The sequence below is a fragment of the Lytechinus pictus genome, chromosome 13, assembly GCF_037042905.1.
Source record: "Lytechinus pictus isolate F3 Inbred chromosome 13, Lp3.0, whole genome shotgun sequence".
NCBI lineage: Eukaryota > Metazoa > Echinodermata > Echinoidea > Temnopleuroida > Toxopneustidae > Lytechinus > Lytechinus pictus.
In genome coordinates this window covers 29,446,418-29,464,415 of record NC_087257.1, presented here as the reverse complement: position 1 = coordinate 29,464,415, position 17,998 = coordinate 29,446,418, and the positions used below count along the sequence as shown (strand labels likewise).

The window sequence follows — 17,998 nt, the reverse complement described above, 5'->3', positions numbered from 1 at the left end:
AAGCTAGTCTACCATTTCTGGTGCGCACAGCTTTTTGAGGAATTACTTTCTGCCGGTACCCATTTATCTCACCTGGGTCGAGTGCAGCACAGTGTGGATAAATTTCTTGCTGAAGGAAAACACGCCATGGCTAGGATTCGAACCCATGACCCTCTGTTTGAAAGGCGAGAGTATGAATCATCCTTCTATTTCATTCCACATCGTTTCATCAAGGATATCTAACACATTGATAATGGCTCTTTTGAAAAGAATGCATTTAATACAAATTTGAATTTCGATTCAATTATGACAAATGCAAACACACAGTCATTATCATTGACAAATCCATATACTTGAAACAAAGAGAGAAAATACATGTACATATTTAGAAAAATATTTTCAGTTCATGATTTCATAGTAGTCTCTGCTTCTAGTTTTGCACACTTTGAATATTAAATGGCATTTAAAGGCTATATTTCTATGGTAACCATGGCAAATAAAGTCTCTTTTCAAGTGTGATATGGCAATCTCAGCAACATTTGATACAGTTGTTCAGACATGTTATAGGCTCATAAATGAACGTTACATGCTCCAGGTAAAAAAAAAATATTGTCATATTGATATGACTCCTTTAATATAATTTCATGATTCCATATTCTGAGTCATGTTGAATGGCGTCATAGCTTGTCCACACAATTAATAACAGATTACTTCACTGCTCATTTGTGTTCTATTTGCCTTTACTTAGGAAAAAATAAATTGGGCTACATGTTAAAGAGGGGGAGGCACCTTGCAACAAAAAAGTCTCTTGCGTTTGCAACTTTTTTTAAACCCCTCTTTTTCTATTGTCTTTGGACACAAAAATGCTGCTTAACTCTGTTACTGGGCGATTCCATGTTAGAAAAATAAGCCATTTTCACAACACTTTTCAACCTGCTGTCTAAACAAACAAGGAACTTCAGTTTGTTTTATGGTAATGATAAAGTACTACTGGGTAGTCATGTAAAAAAATGACAACCAACAAAAATATGTTATCCTTGGGTGAATTAGAGGTGAAAATGTTGCTTGTTGTACAGGACATTTCTGAGTCCTGTAAGGCACACACCATTTTCACCTTTAATTCACCTATAATAAAAAAAAATTGGTTATCAGTTTTCATATGACTACTCACTATAACTTTATCAGTGACAAGAAAAAAAATTATTGCTCAGGCACTCAGCTAAGAGACTAGAAATTGTTGTCAAAATGTCCCATACGACACGTTTGGAATCGCCCTACTCAGCTTTGTTGCATCATATCTGAACAAGTCTCCTCATATAAAATACATATAATATATAAGATTTGTCATAACAAATATTTTTCTATTTTTTGTTCAATACATGATTTATCTTCATTTGATTGTCAAAATCACAGAAATAGAAATAACTTTTACTTACACATTCAAAGAGCAAACAAGACATAAATGGCATATTAACCATCAACATACATTCAATGTTTTATTGCCAATTGATTATTTTCAGATTATAAACAGTTATATAAACAATCGTTCTTATTCATGAATTCCATTAGCAAACATGATATCAGATATTTCTTTTAGCTGTTTAGAAAAAAAATGATATGGACCTTTCCATCAATAATGTCCCCAAACATTTTTTACAAGGAAAAAAAGATTCGAAGCATGATTTTGTGCCATACATTATCGGACTGAAATAAAACATTGTACTTTCCATGTGGGTGTCATTTAATGAGGGAAAAAATGCTTTATAGGGGAGGTGAACTGTGTGTGGTCTCTCATTGACTGTGTGTTATAAATACATAGTCTTAAAATATACATTTTCAGATATCTACTAATACTAAAGAGAATAAATTGACCTATAATTGTATTTGTATAGAGAAACTAAAATGTTTTGACAGGGAAAGGAATTGTTTTGCTACTTGGTTACATAATTATTGTGGTATAAATGTATTGAGTAGTTAATTAACATGTCATCATTCAAGAGGGTCTATATTACTAGACTACACTAGCGTTATGGGTCAGGAAACTGGCCAGGTATGAGTAGTTGAGGACTCGAGATGGCGCTATTGGTTCGTATCTGCTTGAAATAGTACTGTATAATGTGAAATTATAACATGTGGCAGTTAATTTTTGCTGATTCTAGAAGTTCAACAATGCAAAATAACCTGTACTTACATATTACATAGCTCTTGCTCAAGGCCAAACAAAATTTTATTTTTGCTGCAAGGGTGGGGGGGGGGCAAGATACTTACAAATTTTCGAAGAAACTCAAAAGTAGAAGAGCAAAGAAACCAAGCTTGTCATGGGGAGCTTTTACATTTCCTAGAGTGAAAATGAATGATTTTGTGCACACTTTAATTGAATTTATAACAAATTTTCAGTAAAAGTATGTAAGTTTTCAAAATTCCTGAGGGGGAAACTGTTCCTTGCGACCCAACAAAACAAGAAAACATTAGATATTATCATATATGTACTTGCTGAAGATGAAAGCCCTATATACCTGAAATCCTTAATCTAAAATCATAGTTTACTTGTCATATTGTCGTTTATTAATGAATCTGTCAATCATATCAAAACTCCTTTCTGGTTGATCATGGGGTAGAAGATGTCCACCACCTCGAACAATCACCTGAAATAAATAAAAAATTGTAAGAATAAATATAAAGAATGTTCCAGATAAACTAATTAATCATAGTGGATAGAGGATCACAGGATGAGTGTCTGGACTTTGAACCATAAGGTCCAGGGTTCAAATCCTACTAGTCCTTTGGAAAGCCATGTTTGCATTTGGTCATTCCCATCCAGGTGTAAATGGGTACCCAATATACTTGAGCACTGGTTAATGTGGAGGCTAGACTATGATCTGAGTAAGTCATTGGTAATTATGAGTAAGTGCTGTAAAATTCACAAACTGAAACCTTAACTTTAAAATAATTTTTAATAATAATGATAAAGAATAATAGCTACATTTATATAGAGCTTTGTACTTTGTGTTTCTAAGGACTTGATGATTATTATTACCCCGGTCATTGGACCTGCCACTGTTCCACATATAAAGTGCACCATCTCCACTCCCTGGGGAGCATCCTGGCCAGGCAACCATTTTCACTGGTGCATTCATGCCAATCTGATCACATTAATGTTCACATCCTACAGGGTACCCATTTTAACACGGTGGCGAGGGTCAATGTGGATAAGTGCCTTGCCAAATGACATTAGCGCAGGGTGAGATTTGAACCCTCAGCCCTTGGTTTGAGAGTCAAGCGACATAACCACTACACCACAACACCACCGCATTTCAATTACAATTACATTAACTATGTAAGAAAAATGCAACAATAAAAGAATAGTACTCGGTGCAGTTGCCATTTCTAAGAAATAAACAAACCAAAAGGCTTTCAAACAAATCTGTGTTCCTGTGAGATAAGAGTGCAACTAACCTGATAAAAGTCTTTATACTGCCTGACATAGCCTGCTACCTCTGTGTCATCAGGATTAACCTTCCAGATAATCTTTTCTGAGTTACGGTAGCCATATTCTCCGGTCCAGGTTAAGTTTTGAAGAAAGTTCTCTGTCAGCGTTGCTCCGACGATGATATCAAGCTGACCACTGTAGAACAAACACTGTTGTGACAAAATCAGAAATGGACAACAAATTTTACGACAAATTTTATTGCTGATTGAGAAATTGATTCGTCAAAGAAATATTTGGATATGCTGAAAAATATACACCTGAGAATTGGGGTATCCTGTAAAAATTAAAAGTCTCTCACACAAATGTAAATGTATTTTTTACCAAATGTAGCAGGTGGTTTGGGAGGGGGTTGGGGAACGGTCATAGTTAGAATGTTCTAGGGAGCGTTTCGTGAAAGGACTTGTCAGAAGTTTCATTTGACAAGTCCTTTTTCATCCAACAGTTACAATAAGAGCTGTGCTTCTTAACCAATCTAAATCAAGGAATGCTGTCAGATCTGACAACATCTCAGACAAAAATGTTGCCGAAATACTCCCCCAGGCTCTTAAGTGCAAAAATGTGTATTAGGCGTGAAATTATTTTTATGGGAAACAATTTAGGACTGTGGTTCTCCCATCCCAACTTGGCATACCAACTAAACATCACATCTCACCCTGTAATTATTGGCCAAGACTGAAGTCCAGTCTTTAACACTCTTACAGATATCCTCTGTAAGGTGTTCCTCAACCTTATTACCATCGTTATAGGTCAGGTTCCCAACATGGATGGCTCGTCTGACCTCAGGAAGAGCTAGATAGTCATTGTAGTAGTTAGTGTCTGCTGGAAGCTAAATGATAGGGGGTACAGGAGGGGAGTACAAACAAAACATTCATGATTTTGCTTTATAAAATGGTGATATGGATGCTAATCAGATGATTGGCTGAAATCTATCAAGCTACCGGTCATTGATTTGTTTTAGCAAATGTACAAATTTGCTAATGACTGGTACTGGTATTGAGATGAGGAGCGTTCCAAAGTTATACCTATAGCATATAATCCTTACTAATGCCCTTGATAATGGGCATTAGTTGTATAATATCATATAAAGATAACAAACATCAATGGACACCTTTACTTTTCCAAAAAGCAAGAGAGATCTAGTCTTTGAATTATTTTGCACATGAGGGATATTCTATAAAAACATATACATCTGACCCATATAGATCAAAATTTCATGAAATGATTTCACTCTTTTAAGTATGTAGTTCATTTTTCAATGCTCTCAAATTATCAAGGATTGAGCAGAGTTTGTGAAGTTCTGTAGTAAGAGTGAAGAAAAATGGGGATATGATGTAAAAAAAAAGGTGATCATTATGTGGAATAGCCCATGGTGAGTAAATGATGTGTAACAACATTATGACTTTTAAATATCTGTAGTACATCTCTTTAAAAAGAGTGGCAAAGTTCAATGTTAGTCGGGGAAAACAATTCAAGTCAAAAGGATGATATAGTCCTGGGCAGTTTTTTATCTAGATATGCCCCTGCTATGATAAAAGTCTACTATGGCTGGTCTAGCTTTAAACTTACAACTTATCATTTATTGATACAATGTAACTGAGAGGACACAATATCAAGCTTACTGTTGTCATCATGAAGTTGTAGTAGTTATTTGAACCTGTTGCATTGTAATAGAACGTAGGGTACGGAAAAAGATCTCCATTCAGCAGTATGTCAAATTGCTAGAAGAGAGAGGGAGAGAGATATAAAAACAAAGAGTGAGAAAAGGCAAAATATAGCCATTTGAACAAAGGTCAAACAACCTTTAAAGGGCATCAATTTCAAACATTCAATAAAATTCATTGGAAATCGTTAGCAGTGTTTGGACAGATAAGATAATTTGTGCTTTAATTTATTTAAATGTAACTTTGTAACTGTTATCAAATGTTATCATTGCTACACTGTATTGTATTGTACTGCAATTAGGGGCTAATGCATCTAAATACAGAATTGAATGTCAAATTCCGGCTCCCTGATCAACACGCTGCTCCAATGCTTCTTTTCATGTTTTCATTTTTTTGCACTTGATGGTACACATCTGCCAACATTGCGATAATAAAAGAATCAACAAGGTTTTCTTTCCAACTCCTTTTTGCTGCCAAAACTAAAATTAGGCATTCTTTCCCAAACAGATGACATTCCTATTATTAGATTCCCTCACCTGAAAACATTCCAACCATTTTCCCTGGTTGATAAACTCTGATCCTTTGTAGGTATACAGGTCAACAACGTCCTTCTGCTTCAGATCAATCTGACCGGTCTGGTACATTAGGTCACCATAGCCTGGAAACATCTGGAATATTTAGAGAGAAATCACTTGTAAAATGTCAAAGAAATAGGTAATAAAAGTACTAAAAATTTGAGGGGAAAAATACTTTAATTTTGCTCTTCATTGACAAAAAAATACAGTGATCAAGCTATGATTGTGCAGTTAGAAATGGCTATCCTTCTCCCTCTCTCTACCCCTCCCTTTCTTCTTAATATTAATATGCAATCATAAACTCATAACTATGAAATATATCTTGAATGGATAATTTTTCATGATTTTTCAAATCAAATAATCTCCCTGCTTTTGGCTGACTTTTGCTTCTCAAATTCACTTTTGTCTGACTGTTACTATGGTAACATCAGGGTACTGGGAAGCAATAGTTAAAGGTTGTCGGACAAAGTGTATTTCACCCGCCATAGGTACTGTGCTTCTCAGCCAATCAAAATCAATGAAAGTTGTCAGATCTGACAACTTTCAATGACAACAAACAACTGGTGTGTTGGCTCAGTTGGTAGAGCGTCCGTCTCACAACCGGGAAGTGGAGAGTTCAAACCCTGGACGCGTCAGACCAAGAGATGTAAAAAGATGGAAGTTGCTGCTACCCTGTTTGGCGTTCAACATTTAAGGGATAGAGACTCGTCGATCTGGCGCTGAACAGTAGCTTCCGGGCCCATTGCACGGTCAATTGGACAAAGTCCCGGCACTTCCATTAATGAGTGGATACCATGCATGACCAAAAAACAAGTAAAAAGGATCTCTTTTTCAAGATAGGGCACGTTACATACGTAACGTAATAAGGGTGTCAAAAACACTAAAATAATGAAACAAGGGTATAAATTTCGCTAGAAAACTATGTGTTTACGGTCCAATCTGCGAGGGTATAAAAATAAGACTAAAATACTTTATAAAGGAAGTACTTTTCGCCCCAACACTACATGTTTAGGGTCCGATTTGAGTGAGGTGTGGGGTGGTACTATACCCTATGAAAGTAAAGGTAAAGCCGATGTCCATGACATAACAATTAAGATATCGATTTACTTGTTTAGGGGGTCAATTCAGGAAATACTTGTCAAGGGTATTGATGTGTTTCCAATACTCGTTAAGGGTAGGGTTTCACACGCCAACACTTGTTAAGGGGTGTATTTTCTGAATATGGAAAATACTTGTTTAGGGTGCTTTTCGAGACCCCATGGTCACAAATAGTATCCACCCGTCAATGAAAGTGCCCCCCCCCCCGGGCAAAATTAATTTTCAGAATATTTCCATTCTCGGATTTCTATTTCGAACAATGAAATATGGATTTTCTTCTTTTTTTTCATGACAAATGTTGATAAAACTTTAAAAGTCTATCCCAGTTCTCTATCCATTCAACTGAACATAATGGCATGATGCCTACATAAATAAGCATTGAAAAAATTATTTAATAAAGCTTATATAAGTAACATACCGAGTAGGGGTCAACAAGACCATCTCCAATGGCCATTCCTTGAAGATTAATGTAAACCTTTGCTTTAGGGTTCTCAGTGTGGATTTTATAACAAATGGCTGGTACATACTTCCCTGCATATGACTAAAGAGAGAATAAAGAAAAATTTGAAAATTTGTTTTAACTAAAGAACCAATATCAGAAGAGCATCAACAACTCAGAATAATTGCATGGTCCTGGAAAGCAAGGGTGCTGGGGGGTTCTGCGTGTGTTATTTTCCATAGACAGCACCCAATGGAATTATGTACCAAAATGGAGAAATACAACCAAAATGACCTTCATTTTGTACTATAACTTTTTTTTGCTTGTCAAATTTCTCACGACCAAAATGACCTTCATTTTGTACTGAACCCCCCCCCCCTTTTTTTTTTTGCTTAATGCCAAATTTAAACCAGCACCCCCTGTAAAATAAAATTGTTCCCACTGCCCTGTCTGATTGGCACAATATTTAAGTTTGAAACGCTACTGCTCATTTTCATAGTAAAAAAAAAAATCTGGATCCTTAGTCTGGCCGACTGTATGCTATTTTTGTGGTTTGCCCTAATAAAGTTTGATGCAGAACACTAATATATAAATCATGGAAGACGCACCAGATTTGTAAAAACATATACACATACCAAGGCATTTTCCAAAATTTATCAATATCTTTCATTCAATATTAGATTTTTTAATGAAATAAAATCCTTCAATAGGCCATACAATTGAAAGCTCTCTAAAAATTGTTGTTTTCATAAGCAGATTCACAGTTATAACTTATAAAGATTTTCTCTACCAGTCTACCTATTGCTAATATATGGAACCTGAAAGGTGAAACATTGTAATGAAAGAAAAAAAGGAGGCCTATAAATGTTGCCATTTTGAAGAATAAAAGCTGATCAAAAAAGACTACAAATAATTCAATGTTATAGATGGGTTGAAAAGAAAATAGAAATATCTGACCTCTCCTGTTGCATAGAACTCATTCTTCTGATACTGAGGGAAGAGCTGGAAAAACTGGGTCAAAGCACTGCCGATCCGAAAGGAAAGAAACATTTTAAAGTATAACAACCACCTGAAAATCTATTTCATTCTCTGCTAATTGGGATGAAACTGAAATCGTGAATTTGACTTTGTTTATCCAGCATCCTCTAGTTTGACGGAACAAAAAGGATGACATTCAGATTTTGTACTGAGCCAAGGAGAGTTCCATAGGAGCCCTTCTTGAGTAGACTACTAGATTCAAAGAGTTGCTTTATGCCTAGAGTGTGAAATTAATTATCCATATTCTTTTTTTTTTTATAGGAATTGCCTGTAAAGAACAAAACAAGCTCTGTAATGACATGGAAGAGCTTTAAACAGATTTTTACAAATAGTGATCAGTACACTTTAAGTTATTTGAGCTAGCCTAAGCTCTGAATTAGATGAGATTTCTTTTATTTATACCTATACAGATTGACTGCTACATCGTCTTGGTTGTTTGCGTATCCACTATCACTATCAGTGAAGCTAAAGCCGGTACCTACCTGATAATAAAGAAGGAAGAAATTACATTGTCAATAATGAAATAGAAATCAAATGTAAATATTATTTATTTTGTATTTTGTAACATAAGCAACATTATATTAAAATCAAGTAGTGTACATGGAAATAAATATTGTTTACATTTCCTTTTGTCTTCACACAAGGATCTAGGATTTTACAGAAGTGCCTACAATTTTGTGCACATGACTGAGCAGTAGATATATACATGTATTTATTTAGAGTATGTTGCATAGAACTTTATGGTTGACTATAACTAACACAGAAACATTGTTCAATATCAAGATTACTATGCCTATTCACCATTGGGCAATATAACTTCAATGACATGCCTATTTGTCAAAATGCATTTTTAGGTGCATATGACATACATGGCGAATCTGCCAAATAAGCGCATCACAGATGTTGGGTAGCAAATCTAAAGCTGCCCTTTTTTAGGGCAAAGTCATCATTTCTTTTATTAGAGCCAAGTGTCATCAGAAAATAAACTTGTTTCAATATATTTGAAATAATATTCCAAGAAACCAGGGATGGATCTTAGACACATTCATTGAACTAATCCAAGTAAAAACAAAAATAGGAAAAATTAGTGAGTGGATGATTGGTTTAGAACGTATATTTTACGAGATTTCTTGAATAAACAATTCCATCTACACCATGAAATGTAATATGGAACTTACTGGATTATCTATGTAGAGCATCGAGTACTTTCGAGTCCATGCCCATTGCCTTGGCTGCACTAAGATTTTGAAGAAAATGAAAAAGATCTTAATAAATCATCAGGAATCATGAAATTTATTTCTCTTTAATAGTCCAGTACAACTTCTCAGTTGAATAGAAGTTTCCCCCTCCCAATTACCCTTCTTTGCATCACCTCCAGTGAATTATGTTGTTTATCTAAAATTTCATCAATATTGCCAATCTTTGGTGTGCATGTAATTAAGTTTAACAGATGTGTATCAATCAGGTGTGATTATGTACATCTGTCACCGACCTTAAATGTCATCATCCAATAAAAGTGAACAGGGCTTAAACTTCTGCATCAATTAGTATCTTGGTCTCTGTAAGTGGTAGCAGAGCATTTTCAAGGTCTACGCATAAAACTAATAAAAATACAAACTAATACAGGGTGTATGGCATGCACCTGTTATCCGACTGAATGTGGAAGTTACAAACTGATTCAATGTTTCATGGTTCAAGCCCTGCCCGGGATCACGTCTTTTGGATGGTAAAATTAAAGGTCGGTCACTAGACATTAATAACCATTTCTGACTGATACACGTCTGAAAGATCCAAAACAAACACAAATTCCTGATACATGAACCAATTAGGTGATCCTTATATTATACAAAAAACATTAATAAAAGTTAGTGTTTATATCAGGCCAGGGTGGTGTTTCATAAAAGCTGTTCATAACGTTACGCAAGTAAGAGCGACTTGGTCTAGTGGTTAAGACTATCGTCTTTTAATCTGAGGGACGTGGGTTTGATTCAGTCATGGCGTATTTTCCTTCAGCAAGAAATTTACCCACATTGTGCTGCACTCAACCCAGGTGAGGGGAATTGGCACCGGCAGGAAATAATTCCTCATCGGTAGACTAGCTTAGGAGGGGTAATATTAGAGCGCCCTGAGCACCTGAAAGGTGGATATGCGCGCTATATAAATCCTATATTATTATCATTATTAATATTTATGTATGTGTGGAAGATGTTCTTGGGCCCTAAGTCAGCTATACAGGGATCTATCAAGTAGCACAAGAAAGGGTTTATCCGTCATGTGTATAATCATTCATAAATTACTAACACTAACAGCTTTATGAAATGGCACCCAGTTCACCTATATTTCAAGATTTTTTCTCAATTAAGAATCTTTGAAATAAGACTATGAAAACAACATGCTTCCTGAGAGCTAAATAAAATATTATTTGTTATCATTCTGCATTTAAACAAATGACATGTCAAAGAAATTCACAAAAAACCTACATTTCAGGTCTTTGGTTACAATAAGAGGACCATTCTCGGCAAAGAGTCCAAAAAGGGAGGAACCTCCTGGGCCTCCTTGTAACCATAGCAACACGGGAGCTGAGGAATCATTGTTCTGTAAGAGAAGACAGAAAACAATAATGATGAATTCATATTTTCTTTTGGTCTTCGAATGCTTTGAAAATGATTTTTGTACATAAATATCCTTTCAACATAACACATTTGCTTTCTTCTTGTATTTTGACCAAAGGACAATGTACATTTCTATTCAATATATCTACTAAATTAAATACTAGAGAGCATTTCATTAAAACATAAAGTCACTGACTATTTATAAACTGCAGAAATCCTTGCACCTGATTGGTTCAGAGCAAATTTGTCGTTAAAAATAACTATTTCTTTCATGAAACACTTGGCAATCTATTGTTAATAAAACAGTTCAATCCATTTGATTCCACAGACTCAAAAGCAATTAAGAATGTCTTCTTGTCCTCTTTCAAGTCCAACTGGACAATATCCAGTATCTTGTCTGATTGTCTTCTATGCTCATATTTGTCAATTTGTCCTGAGTTGCTGAATCATATTTGTGCATTAAAGAATCCATAGACAGGGGCGGATCCAGGATTTCCCCCCTAAACCCTATGAAAGTAAAGGTAAAGCCGACATCCGTGACATAACAATTAAGATATAGTTGTACTTGTTTAGGGGGTCAATTCAGGGAATACTTGTCAAGGGTATAGTTTTGTTTCCAATACTTGTTAAGGGTAGGGTTTTACACGCCAATACTTGTTAAGGGGTGCATTTTCAGAACATGGAAAATACTTGTTGAGGGGACTTTGAAACCCGATGGTCACACATGGTATGCACTCGTCAATGGAAGTTGCCCCCTGTGCCCCCCCCCCCTGGATCCGCGCCTGTCCATAGACGAGACAAGAATGCCCCTCTCCCAAGACAAGAAATTAAAAGCAGTTGAAGCTTGACAAGTCAAAATGATTTTAAGTATATACAGACCTGAGCAGGGAAAAACCAGAAGAACATTGAACTGTTGTAGGTGCTGTTGACAGTCAGAAATCCTGAATGATAAAAATAAAAAATCATCGACGACTTGCAATAATTCTATTTGCAAAACATTATTCATTGCCATATTATCTAAATGTCCAACTTTCCATTATCGATCAATTTGGCCATCATCTATCATTAGCATTTGGAAAATTTGAATATTTTGTTCAAACTATAGTATATGAATACAAGGAAAAATATAACTGTTGCCATTTTGAGATGTCAAAGGTCATTAGTTTAGGCTTTATAAAAGCACGTACTACAGGGACTCGGTTTTATAATTATAAGGGGAGCAATAAAAAGCTCTCCTAGAACTTTTAAGGAGAGCGGTAGAGGAGCACTTCAAAAAGCTCTTCTTCAACATACAAGGGGAGCTACATACAAGGGGAGCTTTTTGCCCAATTAACAAAATGGATGGAGGAAATGTATGTACTATAAAATTACAATCAACAACCAAAGGAAGTATTTATAATTGTTTTACAATGTATTGTAATTAGATTGTGTGTTGTAAAACCTGTTTTAGTTAGGTTTTGACTTTGGCTAAAAGTTAAGTCACTGACAATTTTTTTTTTTTTCGGGGGCTCTATTTTAATTTTTTTGTCAAATTTCGGGGGCTCTTTTTAAATGCTACTTTTTTGTATTTTGAGGAATACCTGTTCACTTATTAAGGAATCATTACTTTTTGTTTAATATTGTATGATTTTTAAAGTTATTTATCATGTTTAGAATCTTGGATGTGGGTGTGTGTGGATGGGTGGGTGTGTGCGTGTGTGTGTGACTGTGAGATGGACTTGGATATAAATGAATTCAATATCTAATTTCTACTCCATTTATTCCAGTACAATACCCTAGTCAGCCATGTACATGTAATAAAGGCCCACTTACCCTAACTTTTCCTGAAGTTCTTTGAAAACGCAGATCTTCATGAAAATTTAATTTCTCTATAGTATGGGGGAGTCTAAATTTGGTGAGAATGTATTCATTAAGAACTTAAATATACATGACAATGAAGAAATCATCAAACTTTTTTGGCAGTTTTGAATAATATTCCTGAAATGTAAACTCTGTCTGAAACAGAAAATCACCATCATTGAGGCCTTTACTGAGCGAACTGTCCCCCAGAGCTCTGGCAGAGAGACAGAGCTCCAACTGGCTAGCTAGTAAAAGCGCCAATGCGTGAGCCTGCCGCCGTCCTTGTAAAAAAGATGGAGTTTTGTTTGATGATTTATTGTCTGATACAATACCTCATCCCCTAGAAAAAGAAAACAAATGATTTTTTAGTTATAATTGATAAATTAGATAACTTATTTTGGAAGTTAATAAGCCGTTTTGAAAAGCAAAGCCGAATGACAACTCACCAAATACTGTCACCAATGCTAGGTTACTAGACTCTGGGATTTATTTCCTGTGTAATTCGAATTATTTTATCACAGAATTGTGATATCTGTAGGGGAAACATGTGCATTCGAAATGACACACGGTGGTAGTCATAATGGACCCCTATACATGCAACTCTTTCCCGACCGTTGCGTTGATTTTTTTTTTCCATACCTGGTACCATGTGTATGGAAATACGTGGTACAGAAAAAATAACGCAACTTCGGAATTTGAAGATTTTGAGTGTGGATTTTGGATGGTTTTTTAATGGTAAGCGGAGCTCGAGCATATGGCACTAGTGGGCCGTTGAGTTGTTATCACTCGGCAATAATTTCGGGGGCGACATTCAGATTTTATGTCGCCCCCGAAAGCATGATTTTGGGTGATTTCGAGGGCGACTTTAGGCATTTTCGCGCAGGTCAGCTATCGCGAGGCGCGCTATTAATCGCGCTACCAAAAATGGATTAAGGCGCGCATGTAGCGCGCGATCGCTCTCGCGCGCCTTAAAATCGAGTCCCTGGTACTAAAACTACTATATCTATCTTATACCCCTTTCATAAACCCAATAAAACATATCCTCCAATTAGCCGCCTAAGAGTAATGCGGATAATTCAATAAAAATTGCGTTCACAAACTCCATAAATTATTTTTACGAGCGCCCGTCCTGAAAAAGGCGGATAATCGTCATGACAACTGGACACGCCCCCTCCAATGCGGTTGTGTTGGAAAAGGGTGACCTTGTGACCGCACCATGGCAATTATCCGCATTATTTGGAAATACGTTCATACGTTCCCGATGCCGCTATTATGCGGATAATAGCAGCATCAGAATAATGCGGATAACTTTTGTCCTCCTCTGATTTTACGACCAAATTATGCTGCTATTAGCCGCATAATTGTGTTTTATTGGGTTTATGAAAGGGGTATAAAGGACATTTAATCACAATACAGAGAGGGAAGAGATAGAAAGATAGAGAAAAATGTAAAAAGATGATCCAATATCTTCATGTACGAGTAACCTTTTTTTTTAAATTAAATCTCTGGAAGTTAATAGAATCTCCTTTACCTGAATAACTTTCAATTGTAGTACCAACTAAAGGTCCAACACGACTCAGTTTCTGACCTGAATTAAAAAATGAAGATAAACTCAATAAAAAAGGTATCTCACAACAGCAGAGCATAAAGTTAATGCCAGTCTAAAGCTTTGGGAAAGGATCAGTAAATTGAGCATCATCTAACATTAATTACATAAGTGTAGTAGTTACCGAGTGCATTTTTGACTCATTAGCATGGCATTTCTTTGCTTGATAGGGTTTGAAATTAAATCTAGTGCCCTCTCTTGGTAATATATTTATATCTTTTTCTAATTAAAATAGACGTCTGATCACTTCATTTACATATTTAGTACAATTTTGGATATCAAAAATCTACTGACAAAAATGATATCCTGAAATTGACATTTTCTTCCCTAAATCTGAAAATCCTTCTGCATCTACCACTGTTATTTGGTGCTTCATTAAGACTAAAAAATATCTTAAATTAAGAAAAAAAAGAATTTGCAGAAGTTTGGTTGTTTCTTGTGCAGCACACTGCAGGACTAGAACATTTTTTTTTGCTGATCATAACAACATACCTTCAGCTATTCTTCCAGACTCGATGTATGGTGTTAAAAACAAAGGCTCGCCGGGATCGACCTTCGACCTCTGAGCATAAGCTGGTGGATCAGGATGGAACATGGCTCTAAATGCTCCCCTACTAGAAGCTAAGGGTAGTGTTGCAACTGCCAAGAACATCGCACTCCCAAGAAAGATTGTCTTTAGAAAAGAATCCATTATTCTGTAGGGAAATATTTAGAGGTTTGCATCAAGATATCAATTTGAAAGGAAAGGAGACAGTAACTCTATTACCATAAAACTGTCATTGTCGCAATTAATTCATCCCATTGGAGAGTTAACCCACATATCTGCAGGGCTGGAGTCTATGGAAAACATGTGTTATATAAAAATATTCAGTCTTCAAAGGGTTAAAAATGTCAAGGGAAGTACCTCTGTGCCATATCTTCAATCTATAGACGGATTGATTTAGTAAGAATTTGACTGACCTACCACACATATATATCTTGGAAGACAGCATTTCGATTTGATAACACTATAAAGGAACATGAATATTCAAACTAATTTATTCAAGATATATACCCAGGTCATAATTATATATATATTTCTATTTCAGGGTCATTATGAAAGTTTTATGATGAAAGTAACAAGAAGCTACATGGTGACATTTCTTAGAATGAAGTATGGGAAAGCATATATGATTTGTTTTAAACACTAAACACTTCCATGTTTCAAATTATAATGTCTTACAAAATGGGGTGCAAAACTTGTATATTTCCTCAATACATTTATATTTTGTGAACATCAAAGTGCAGGCAACAACTTTTTTGTAAAAGACAAGTTTCAAAGGGGGAAAGAGCAGGGTGACCAGATTTCACAAAATGAAATACGGGAAAATCGACCAAAAAAATCAACAAAGAAGGCTACCGGAAGGCTACACGGCTACACAGTGTTAGACTTGTGAAAAATATATAAAGAATTGGAAGGGAGGGTGAACAGAAGAATGAAGCGGAGAAAGAAAAGACGAAAGAAAAGAGATGAATTGAGAAGAAAGAAAAAATGAAGGGGAAAATGAAAGAAAAAAATTTTTTTAAAGAAATTAAAGAAAGTAATAATAAAAGAAGGACAAAAGAAAGGATAAAAAAGGTTTCCGTCATTCTTTGAATTAAATATAGAAAGAAAGAAAAATAAAGGAAGGGAAGATGAACAAATGTGTGAAAGACAAAATAAAGGAGAGAAAGAAAAAAAGTAAGAAAAAAGGAGGAGGAAAGAAAGAATGAAGGAAATAAAAATGTTTCCTTAAATTTATTCTTTGAAAGAAACAAAGAAGAAAATCAGGAAGGGGGAGGAAGGGAAAGAAAGAAAGAATTTGGAAAAGGAAGAAAGAGGGAGGAAAGAATGAAGAGAGAAGAGAATGAGAAAAAAAAGAAAATAATGGAAGGAGAGAAAGAACGAAAAGAAAAAGGAAAGGAAACTAGGGAGAAAGAAGCAAAGAAAAGTTTAAAGAAAGACAGAATAAAGGAAATAAAAAATGAAAGCAGGTAGGGGGCCATAAAAGAAAGAATGACCACAGAGAGAAAGGATCAGGAAAGAAAGATAGGAAATAAAGATAGATGGAACAAAAAAGGGCAAGCAGGAAGGATAGGATGAAGAAAGAAGTAGTACTAGTAGCCTGCCACTCACAGGCAGGAGGCCAGTTTGTTTGCATCGTACATGTATTTGGTTAGCAGGAAAATCACCGCAGAATTTGCAAAAGTTAAGTTATCGATTTTATGTCGTCTCTGCTTCGTCATCTGTTGGTTATTTGATGAAAATTTGTCACTTTAAATTAGAGTCTAACTACATTTTGTTCAATATTCTGAAATACGGGACAAATAGGCATCCCGGGAAGGGTTTGTCGGGACGCCGGGACAACGGAGCAAAATACGGGATGATCCTGGGAAATACGGGACGTCTGGTCACCCTGGGAAAAAGAGTAAAGGAATGAAGAGACGAAGGGAGAAATAAAACAAATAAAGAAAAAAGCAATTTTTTTTTCTTAAATGGAGAATATATAACAATATTCATATTCACTGTAACTATTTATCACCAGGAGCTGGACGTAGAGCCTTAGAGGAACAAAAGATCCTGCGTCCAGAACTGAACCTTATGTAACCTTATGGATGGAAAAAATATACATATCATCACACTGACTGAGATAGACAGCTGGCAGCCGTCTGTTTCGAGGAGTTTTTCAACATTTTTTTAATTTCTCCTCGTAGAGCCAACGTAGTTCAGCGGAACAACCAACATAACAGAGACCGAAGCTTTTGGTCTATGACTGAGAGTGAGAGTGAGACTGTCTGAGTCTTCAAAAAAAGTTTGAATATGTTGAAAGTTGATCATGTTTTCTTCAATTCTTGCCTTGCTCTGGCTTGGCTAATATTGATTTACTGATTCAATTCATTCATGTCATGATGATTGACTCTTTTGATAACAAAGAAAATACTCTTACTCACATAACCAATTTTCTTCCAATTAGTTACAGGAACAGTTCCCTCTCAGGATTCGATCAGCAGCTCGCTCTCAGCTGTAGTGTACATGTACGATATGATGCATGCATGCATGCAGCAACTGATGTGATCGCCAGCGGTCACCTGACAGTCGTATAACATATCATGTGATCAGATGCGATCGAGGGTGGACATCGAGGGGCGATTCCGGGGGCGATTTCCCGAAAACGGACTAGCTAGGCCGAGGATCAGGAGGAGGCATGGACCTATCCACGGAGGATTATCTATTGTTACTGGGGGTGCTGTGACAATGCTCAGCACCCCCAGTAACAATAGAATTATCCTCCGTGGATAGGTCCATGGGAGGAGGGGGGTCTTTTGAATGTTATACATGTATTGGCGGGGCTGGTGGGATCTGGGACTTAACCACCACAAAATATGTAGATACATTTTGGCTTGCATGATAAACGCTTTAATTAAATGGGGAATTAATCCAGATGAAAAGTTTGTTGTCTAAATTTTTTTTTCCAGGATTAAAAAAAGATAAAGTGATGAAGGTTTGAGCTAGAAAATTGAATATTTACAAAGTTATTAGAATTTTAAGTTTTTGATTTTTGTCGTCATAATACGAGTAGACAGGAATAACCGCGCGTCGTTTGGTCTCATAATAATATACGAGCAGCTGCTATACTGATAT

At 35.9% G+C, this 17,998-nt stretch overlaps 1 protein-coding gene across 1 annotated transcript; it reads right to left on the bottom strand.

Annotated features, from left to right (window-relative positions):
* Nucleotides 1-239: 239 nt before the first annotated feature.
* LOC129274654 (probable serine carboxypeptidase CPVL) lies at nucleotides 240-17,597 on the bottom strand. The gene is made up of 14 exons (XM_054911426.2): nucleotides 17,308-17,597; nucleotides 14,830-15,032; nucleotides 14,263-14,319; nucleotides 11,772-11,833; nucleotides 10,761-10,875; nucleotides 9,459-9,517; nucleotides 8,683-8,762; nucleotides 8,200-8,266; nucleotides 7,222-7,344; nucleotides 5,667-5,798; nucleotides 5,089-5,187; nucleotides 4,122-4,295; nucleotides 3,436-3,618; nucleotides 240-2,624 (listed from the first exon to the last, which is right to left on the bottom strand). The coding sequence occupies exons 2-14, from the start codon at nucleotides 15,026-15,028 to the stop codon at nucleotides 2,523-2,525; spliced, it is 1,452 nt and encodes a 483-aa protein (XP_054767401.2). The 5' UTR covers nucleotides 15,029-15,032; nucleotides 17,308-17,597; the 3' UTR covers nucleotides 240-2,522.
* Nucleotides 17,598-17,998: the final 401 nt, after the last annotated feature.

Bases quoted from the DNA above. Each gene is read 5' to 3' on its own strand.
- LOC129274654 (XM_054911426.2), bottom strand. From the start codon at position 15,028: ATGGATTCTTTTCTAAAGACAATCTTTCTTGGGAGTGCGATGTTCTTG. The intron at 9,518-10,760 runs GTAGGTTTTTTG...TCAAAATCTTAG, and splicing joins TGTAACCAAAGACCTGAAAT to TGCAGCCAAGGCAATGGGCA. The intron at 5,799-7,221 runs GTATGTTACTTA...TAAATATTCCAG, and splicing joins GTCTTGTTGACCCCTACTCG to ATGTTTCCAGGCTATGGTGA.